Source organism: Chaetodon auriga, chromosome 14 (genome assembly GCF_051107435.1).
Source record: "Chaetodon auriga isolate fChaAug3 chromosome 14, fChaAug3.hap1, whole genome shotgun sequence".
In the NCBI taxonomy this organism is placed as follows: Eukaryota; Metazoa; Chordata; class Actinopteri; order Chaetodontiformes; family Chaetodontidae; genus Chaetodon; species Chaetodon auriga.
This window is the reverse complement of record NC_135087.1, coordinates 11492114-11502219: the sequence shown is the minus strand read 5'-3', so window position 1 is coordinate 11502219 and position 10106 is coordinate 11492114. Positions and strand designations below refer to the sequence as shown.

At 41.0% G+C, this 10106-nt stretch overlaps 1 protein-coding gene across 1 annotated transcript; it reads left to right on the top strand.

Annotated features, from left to right (window-relative positions):
* Positions 1-4587: 4587 nt before the first annotated feature.
* On the top strand, positions 4588-9963 carry LOC143331812 (snake venom 5'-nucleotidase-like). The gene is made up of 9 exons (XM_076748989.1): positions 4588-4952; positions 5097-5319; positions 5567-5755; positions 5949-6146; positions 6624-6778; positions 6974-7082; positions 7181-7330; positions 8307-8507; positions 9171-9963. Exons 1-9 carry the CDS (start codon positions 4608-4610, stop codon positions 9326-9328), a joined length of 1728 nt encoding a protein of 575 aa, XP_076605104.1. The 5' UTR covers positions 4588-4607; the 3' UTR covers positions 9329-9963.
* The last annotated feature ends 143 nt before the right edge of the window (positions 9964-10106 follow it).

Below are 10106 nucleotides of genomic sequence, written 5' to 3'. Positions count from 1 at the left end.
AGTCTTATCAGCACTTTTGAGAGCTGGAACTGGTCCACACTTTTAGGCGTAAAAAGCAAGCGTAGAATTGATTTATTAAGCCGAGACAACGATGCTGCAGTGATACCATTGTGTCAGTCACTGAGATTTTGTTGCATAATGCATATCATTCTCTCTCTAAATATTCACGGCATGCAACAACAGCATCACAGATGGCCTCATTTCAACAATTAAAGGGAGATTACCCAGCGGTATAGATCGCAAACATTGTAATTGACATGCTGCTCTGAGATATGAGGAAAAGAAGAGGACTTTATTATGGGAGGTGTAACTTGATTTAGTGCCTCCTGGAGGTATAAGCTGTCTGATTTTGTGTGTGCGTGTTTGCTTACATGCTGTATGTGTGAGGTTCGTGTGCTGAAAGCGAGAGGAGGCGACTGGCCTAATCTTTAGCGGGCAGACAAGTGATAATAGCACACATCAGTGCTGGTGTGGGTGATGGCTCATGGAGTGTGAAAAGGAGAGGTTATGGAGCAGGCACGGGGTTGATGTTAGGAGCAAGCATCACTGAAATTCATCACCCTGTCAGCAATATCTGAAAATCAAGGCTGTGGATAATCCTGGAGGAACATTATATCCCTACGTATGTAATGTACATGTTAGAAATGTAGGGTTGCAGTCGCAGCTGCTGGTTCATTTCAAGAGCTGCGTGCAAGAGAGTGCAAGAACAGATGATTTATTGCGTAAACACTTCTCACCCCACTGCCCGCAAAGACTCGCTTCTATCAAGAGTAGCAGAAAGTTAGCCCGCTTTATCGCAGCTGCATTTGCTCAAAGTTTCCTCAACATAAAAGATTATGTTATCACAGCGAGCGTCTGTACAATAAAGTGCTTTTAGGCCCCCAGAGGAGCACTAAACAGGAGGAAGCAGAGGACAGGGGGATTCAGTGTTCCTCAAAGGCTGCAGAAACCCAATATCACTGTGTGACGAATGTTTACGCTTTAGCTTCGCAAGTACAACGCCATCTGTCTAACTGTGTCAACTCCTGTGTCACACTGCACCAGATGCAACCTTTAGCAGTTTTGTGGGCCGTTATGCACCAAACACCTCGAGCGATAGCATGTCAAGAGTACCCACTTAGTGAGCTGCTGGCGTCCTGATGGTGGCTCAGACCAAACTGCATTTAGCACTGTGGAGATTCCTGTCTGTGCTCACATGAAACACTGTAAAGATGATCCAGGGTGCTGTTTATCCAGCTGACCTGCACTTAGTGGTGAACAGTAACAACGTCCATTTACTCAAGTATTTACTTTGAGACACTTGTACTTTACTTGTGTACTTCCATTTTATGTTAAACTTCGCTATATTTCAGAGGGAAGTACTTTTCACTCCACTGCATTGATTTGACAACTTAAGTTACGAGTTACTTTGCAGATTCAGATTATTTATACAAAATAGACCCAACATGAAAATTCTGATGTACTATCATAAATTAATATAACTGGTGGAAACAGACCAAGAGGCAGTGTGGCAGCAAAAAGGCCAGGATACATGGATGTAACAAACATGGAGTTTTTAAAAGTATATGCAGTAGAGCACAGACACACACATACAAACAGTCATATTTCGAAAAAACACATCAGATATGATTGCACAATAAATAATTTTAATGCTAAAAAAGCATGCCAGGCACGTCAGTCAGTACTGGGAAGTGTGCATGGTTTGATTCCCCAAAGGGAGGTGTCAGAGTTCAACAGACAACTGGCCTCACTTATAAAGGTTGTGCTTCTCCTATTTGTTCTACAAATGGGCCAGAGGGGAGCCTCTTGGAGGCCTGGAAAAAGATGTGTGTAGGGTCATGGAGGATTTTATTGGCCATGTGTTTGTATATGGTGGCCAAAGACGTTAACTGGAGACCCATGATCTCAGATGATGGACTGCATGCTCTGGATTGGAAAAAAACGGTACCAGCAGATCAGTGAAAACTGATAATACTCTCTACGAAACAGTCGTAAAAGGTTAACATGATGTGCGTACTAAACCCAAATGAGTTAAAGGGACAGTTCACTCAACTTTTTGTCATCTTACCTGAAGTGCTGTTCATCTAGACTGTGTTGGTGTGAGCTGCAGAGGTCTGGAGATACGCCTGAAGGGATGTCTGCTTTCTTTCAAATATCATGGAACAGGATGGCACTCGGCCTGCGATGTTAAAAAGCTGCTGTGAGCAGCATTCATTGTTTAGGTGCTTTGATATCAAAGCGCCTGGAATCTTGGCTTAAACATGCAGAACTAAAATAAGCAACTCCAAAAATCCAAAATAAAACATCTTAAGGCGTTATTTATTAAGACTTAAAAAACTCTAATCCTCTTCAGCAGGACTGTAGATGTGGTTTGCTCAGATGTGACTGACTGTGATCAAACAATCCTCCAACTGTCATTAGGTTTTGATTCAAATGTTGATAAATCCTGATTTATTGCACACGAGAGACAAAGACATGCAGAAACCTTTTTAATAATATATTTCTTCTCTTCGACTGTAGGTTGTTGCTGTTTATTGTCTTCAGTGAATTCCAGTTTGAAGTTGACGATCAGCTTTTCAAAGTTCATTTACATGACAGCTCCACAGGGCACCTTTAAAACAAGCTGCTCTAAACCTGCTCGTCCTGATCTGCAGCCTCTCACTGAATGCTGGAGGATGCTTACTTGAAAACAGTTCATCATTCCTGCAAAGGCCAATGCAATTTATTGATGAATTAAAGCACAAACCTTTGTGCAGTAATGCACACCACTTTCGATCATGCTCAGCTGTTTCTATCACTGAATTATTTTCAGTTTTCATTGCTCGTTATGGTCTTTCGTGCTGTATTGTTGTGTCAGGGTTTATTGATGTTGATTTCACTCCCCGATGGCTGAAATCTGTCGCTCTTTGTTTCTCACACTGCAATGTAACACAAGATATTTTCAGTCTCCTTCAGCAGACACCTCTGTCAATAGACACACATTGGCCACAATAGTTTGCACTTGCACAGCAGTTTAAGGCAAACTGAAATGAAACGATAGGTAAAATGTGACAGAAAACACTTGTTTACAAGGGAAAGTGTTGTTGAGCTGCTTTATTTGTATTTCTGTCTGCAGAATATCTCCAGGCTGTCGCAAATGAACAGGAGTCTTCAAAGGATAATCTCACCTATTTTTTCAAAGGAATATTGCTGATTTCTTCAGTGACGTTATTATGTGTTGTTTACAATTTACAATACTAGTTATATATATTTTAAACACAGTATTTCATCTGATGAGGAAAAAAATATTTGAGAGCTACGTGCTTCTGTTTGAGCGACCTTTGGTTAACCTTTAGTGGTTTAGTTCTCGTGTCTCCACTGAGCGGTGCTGCTGGGTGAGGCCCACAGTCTTCACAAAACAGACTCCATACGGGCTGTAGAGTGTGGTGATTGATTCATCCATCACAAGGAGGAAACTCTACTGCCTGAGAGTAAATAGTAGAAGAAATGGATGAAGAATTAGAGATGACAGAAAAAGATTAAAAAGTCTAAATTATGACCTCAGTATTTGATCATTGGAATGATCAAATGCTAAATTATAAGATACTAAATAAAAATTCAGATTTTCTAAGTCAGTGTTATTCTTAAAGGACCAGTGTGTGAGATTTAGGCAGATCTATTGGCGTAATATGGTGTAAATTATTTTAAAATGAAAATGTTGTGTTTTTCCTTGAGCTCTTTATATCTACAGAGGGAGCTGGTCCGCCTCCAGGGAGTCCTCCATGTTGCACTGTTATGTTTTTCAAGAGTTTTACAGCCATCATAGATTCTCCTACATGCTTGGAAAGCTGCATGCCACTAAATCCTACACACTGGTCGTTTAGTTAAATTTATTTGTCAGGGACTGCACAAAAACAGAAGTGATACTGCAGATTGATCTGCTTGTTACTTTCCATCGTAAGTTCCTGAGCAGATAGAGTAGATTTATATTTTATTTCTACATTTTCCCACAAGATTTACTTTGAAAGTAAAAAAGTTATGTAAGTATTTCCTTGAAAATCATGCACTTTGCCACAAACACTGGACAACAATCAAGTCTGGCTTGACTTTCTAGTCGCCCTCTGCTTGTGATTTTGCTTTTTAAGTTGTTACTCCCAGCTTGTTTTTGTTTGGTCCTGCCTTCTGTTTGTTTTCTTATTGATAAAAAAATAATAATAATAATAAATACATTAAAAATGACATTTTGGAGTTATGAGAATGGTCCTTGACTGGTATTTATCTTTTCTATTTGGGAAATTAAAATTATACATATTTGTAATTAAATGTGGTCGAGATCTTCCTGTAGTGATTTAATGAACAGTCAAACGTTTTTTCACAACCTGACAACCCAAAAGTTGCTCTAATTAAACGGACCTAGAAAGCATTATTAGATTTAGAAACTTTATTTATTTACCACATATAATCAGAGCAGTTACAGCTAACATAAAACCTTTATAAAACGTTTAAAACTGCCTGGTTTTACAGAAGGGAATTATCTCACACAGTATCTTGCCCACGCCTTGCCTTGCCTCGCCCACGATGTGCTATACACTCTTGGTCACTGTTGCGCTTTTACGCACAGCAACAGGATGAGCGTCTGCACGCCTCGGTGCGCTCTCTTCACCTCACTCTGCCTCCTTCTGCATTTGAACTGGTCGGGCACAGTGTCGACTTTCGAGGTGACTCTGCTTCACACCAACGACAACCATGCACGGATCGAGGAGACCAGCGAGGATTCGGGGAAGTGTTCAGCAAGCGGTCCTTGCTTCGCCGGGGTCGCCAGGAGGTTCACTAAAGTGTCGGAGATCCGGAGAAAGGAGAAGAACGTGTTGTTTCTGGATGGTGGAGATCAGTTTCAAGGAACTGTCTGGTTCAACTACTATAAAGGCGCAGAAGCAGCGCACTTCATGAACAAACTTGGCTATGATGTTATGGTAAATACTCTTTTCATAGTGATTTTTCATGTGCGTTATTAAAAAATAAGAGAAATTGTTAAAACAATAGAATTAGAGTTTTTTGAACAGATGAAATTACTGGAGTCCATCAGTTAATGAAGCCCATAATTTTTTATATTGAAGGCTCTGGGAAACCATGAATTTGATAATGGGGTGGAGGGTCTGATCCAGCCCTTCCTCCAGAATGTAAACTGCACTGTGGTGAGTGCCAACTTAAAACCTGACCAGACCCTGGCTGCAAAAATCAGTGGCTACTATCAGCCCTACACGATCATAAACGTGGGCTCAGAGAAAGTGGCTGTGGTGGGCTACATCACTGTAGAGACCCCCTTCTTATCCATACCAGGTAAAGGCATAATCACTCGTTTGATTGCTGAAGGTTTAATGTCATTGCTGGCACACTGTTGCATGCAGCAGTTCATGTGTGAGTACAGACCAATCACTCGATGAAGCTTGTTTCACTTACTTTTATATCTTATTCTTCTTGCCATCTGATCGTAATCTGATGTATCAGATTTTATTGACGAGAGCGTTGACTTCTGGAAGTTTGCGACTATGTGGAACAAACCCCATTCTCCCCCCCTGTGTGTTAGGCCCACACCTTAAGTTTGAGGATGAGGTGGAGGCACTTCAGGTTCAGGTTGACAAACTGGAAACCTTGGGCTGCAATAAGATCATTGCCCTAGGCCACTCTGGCTTTGATGTGGATCAAGAAATTGCCAAGCGTGTGAGAGGGGTTGACGTCGTTATTGGAGGACACACCAACACATTCCTCTACACTGGTATTATTTATTTTATTCCTATTGGTTTATATTTTGGTTGTTTTTATCAAATTCAGATACAAAAGTCTGTCTTTTTACTACACTCAGATACCAGTGAGTTCAAAACTGCAAGATCAAAGCCACAGCTTTACCTTCACTGTAACAGGAAGTGAGAAACTCTGCTCTACAAACCTCAAAATGTCTTTCTTTGCAGGAAATCCCCCATCCACCGAAGTGCCAGCAGGTCCGTACCCTTTTATGGTGAGGTCTAATGACGGGAGAAATGTGCCGGTGGTCCAGGCCTTTGCCTTTGGGAAATACCTCGGATATCTGAAAGTGACCTTTGATGGCGCTGGGAATGTGATAAAAGCTGTCGGAAACCCAATCCTGATGGACAGCAGCATACCTCAAGGTGGCCTGCAATGACAGCCTGAATATCACTAATTACACATGCCCCATGTTTGACTTTCAGCTGTTGTTTCACTGGTTGAAAGGCTGAAACAATTATTTGAACCAAATGAGATTTTATCATGTGAAAATGACTTGATGAATCACCGTGTCTCTCATCATTAAATCACAATTAGCGTACATCTTGGAATCATTTTGGTAATAACTGTTTTTGCAGCTGTTCAACCAAATTATGTTAAAAGAAGTGTTTGGATTGCTACTTGCAGATTATTCATAAAAGATTCGAATGCATCTAAATTACTTTGGATTATGCTCAAAGCAGTTTTACACAATCCAGGCCCTGTTCAAATTATAGCAGCCCTCTAAAAACACAACATGATCCCTTCCTTTCTAAAGGGTTCATTCAAAATACAAGAAACCTGTCTCATGTTTTCTGAAATCCTTTTTCACACAAGCTTTACTCTTTATGTAACTCTCTCAGACCCAGATGTCCTTGCCGACATTGAGAAGTGGAAGAAAAACTTGGCTCAGTACTCCTCACAGTATGTGGGACAAACCTTAGTCTACCTCAATGGGACGTTTGAGGAGTGTCGGTTTCGGGAGTGTAACCTTGGAAACCTGATCTGTGATGCTATGGTAATAATAACAGTTAGTTCATTCATTCATTAGTGTATCCAGAAAGCTTTAGATGCTCCTTCGCTTAGTTGTTCAGTCTATTAACCATGAATAAATTAGAGAAACATTTCATCTTTAGCACGCATGAACCTCAACTTCACATGATACGTCATCTCATATTTTTCCTAAACATATTTTTCCCTTTTGCGTTGCCAGATTTATCAAAATATAAAGCAATCAAGCGAGCTGCGCTGGAGTCATGTGGGCATATGTATGCTGAATAGCGGGGCCATACGGACATCTATAGACGAGCGCTACAAAAATGGTGCTTTGGTGGTGTTTCCCAGAATTACTGAGTACGTCATTGCAGAAGTAGTTGTAGCTTCTTTTTTATAATGTAATGGTATTTGCCTTTACTTTCAGGTTCAATAACTATGGAGGAGATCCTCACCGTCTTACCATTTGGAGGAACCTTCGACTTGGTCCAGATGAAAGGATCAACAGTAAAAAAGGCATTTGAACACTCCATTCACAGATATGGAAGCATGTCTGGAGAATTTCTTCAGGTCTCAGGTTTGTCCACTGGCCCTGTGCTCCTCCACCAGCACTGTTTCATCCAGGGTCACCTAGAATAACATTAACTATTCTCTGATCAGGTTTGGTATTCAAGGAATAGTTTGACACTTTGATAAATAACTTTCTTCCCACAAGTTGGATGAGAAGATTGATACCACTTTCATATGTGCCAGCAGCAGCCGGTTAGCTTAGCATAGCATAAAGACTGGGAATGGGGAAACAGCTTTTTGCAATCCTCTTTGAATGGTCCTCTCTCTGTGTGTGTACAGCTTATCTATAGGACCTTGGTTACCACAGCAGCTGAGACAGGGAGAGATAGCAGTTCGACTGTCTGCTAGAATGGTCTCCAAATGTTAATGTGTGGTCTCTGTGTTGTCCAACCTTGAGACCTTTGGGCTCCTAACTGTAGAGAAGGCCTGTAATAGAAAATTCCAAGCTTTCGAAATGAAATAGCCCATACTCAGCCCGCTCAGTCCAGCTGCAACAGCCAACGTAATCTTAGTCCTGTGCTGTCCTCAACTGAGGGCTCACTAGCCAAATTTAGCAAAGCTACTAGTGGCTAGCTAACTTCCTAGTAGAGGCTAACTGCTAATGCTTCTGTGCTAAGCTAATGCCTCCCACAGCAGTCTGTCCTCTGAGTACTGCCTGACTGCCCACCACTGCTAATTAACATGTTACATCTTTAGTTAATCTGTAAAACAAAGCGTAAAAATGTCACTTTGCATTGGTGTAGTGAGCTTTAGCTATTGGTAAGCTAATTTCATTAGCTTTGGACAGAGCCAGGCTAGCTGTTTCTCCCTGTTTCCAGTCTCTTTCTAAGCTAACTGGCTGCTGGTAGTAGCCTCATATTCAACTGAAAGACATGAGAGTACCAATCTCCTCGTCAACAAGAATCCATATTTCCCAAAATGTCAGATATCTGATGGACTTAAACCAAACAACATTTCCCCATTGTCTCTTGGACAATTTCTAGGTATTCACGTAGAGTACGACCTCTCCAAACCTGTGAACCAGCGTGTGGCATCTCTGTCCGTGCTCTGCACTGACTGCCGGGTGCCTAAGTATGAACCTTTAGACCTGGAGAAGAAGTACACCGTGGCCATGCCTTCATACTTGGCGAGCGGAGGTGATGGCTACACCATGATTAAAGAGGAGATGCTGAAGCATAACACAGGTGGGCAGCAGAGGCATTCACTGATTATGTGTTAGGCTCAAAAAGAATATTCATCCTGAAAACATTGTACCACATGAATCTAGAAAAAATTCCCACTTTCAGTATCCTGTTCAGTATCCAGCTGGTTTTCCTGGGACCTCATGTCACATTCAATGCACCAATGCAAAAAGAGTGAGTAAGTCAGTTTCAAAAATAGGCCAGCACAGAGAAGAAAGAGAGGAAGCCGTACTGCATAAAACATTCTGAAAGGCAGGATGTTTCCTTAGGAGGAGCGCCAATCTCGAAAGGTGTTGCACCCAAGCAAATTCTACTCCGAGCACGGTCCAGTGGATTCACAATGATCAGTCAGTCGTTTGTTTTTATTATGCTGTGGTTTATCCATCAGTGATGATCACAGGGAGGGGTCCATTCATTTAAGAGGGTTACCTCAACACCATATACTGCTAGAATACTTCGAACTCTGGTGGGTGTGATTTATACGAAGCAGATGCTTTGTTTTAACGTGGCTCTGCTGCTGTGCCTCATGTTCACGCAGCTTCTTGCACTGTATAAACTGAAAACAGGTGATTTTGAACATGGGCAGCCAGGAGATGTACTTTTATTTGGACATCATAAAATACTAACCAAATACTTATCAAGCTGTCATTCTCCCTCCTCTTGCAGGTGATATGGACATTGCTGTTTTTTCCAAATACATCTCGGACATGAAGCGCGTGTACCCCGCAGTGGAAGGCCGGATCATGTTCAGGAGCTCAGCTGTCTTTGCAGCCCACAGCCTTGGTTTGATGCTGCTGGGTTTATGTCTGTGTCTGAGCCTCTGATTGCCTTTGTACACTCTGGGAAACTGTGATAAACTGATTTAACCCTCAAGTTTGCAAGATGGACAATTCAAATATGAAAACACAATATACACATTTGGGTCTTATGTTATTGACTTAAAAGTGCATGAGAGTCATTTTTAGTATGATTGTTTTTGGGTTTTTTTTGTGAAATTTAACAGAATGAAGAAGCACCATGTTGTGAATGTCAAATGAATGACACGAAGATGTGAATGATCTAAATCCAATGCAATGCTTATGAAAGAGTCCAAAGACTGCAAAGCAGCAAAGAACGGACCTCATTTTTACAAAGAATTATATTACTCGAGTTATTTGAGTATGTTCATCTAGTACATCACGTTTCAGACACACATGTATTGCGACAGCAGTATCATGTAGATATGATCTGTAAATAAGTTTTTCTGTTTGTTCTCATGACCATTACCTTTTGCTTTAGTTGGCATATTCATCCACAGAGTAAAACACATTTGTTAAAGATGAAAGATGTTACAGCAGTTCTTCTGCCTTTGTCATCACACCTGCTTCCTGCCTTTGTTTCCTCCATCGCTGCCTTTATAAATTACTTGTATGAGCCTGTTTGAATAAATTGAAATTGGAAGTGGAAGCCAAGCAAATCATCACTTTCTCAGGTATTTTTTTTAATGGATTGAGAATAAATCACAAAAATTTATCATCAATGAGTCATGAAAAAACTTTTTTACTTTAGAAAACTTTATTATAATTGGACCTCTTAACTTACCAAGCCTGAAGTTGTATCATC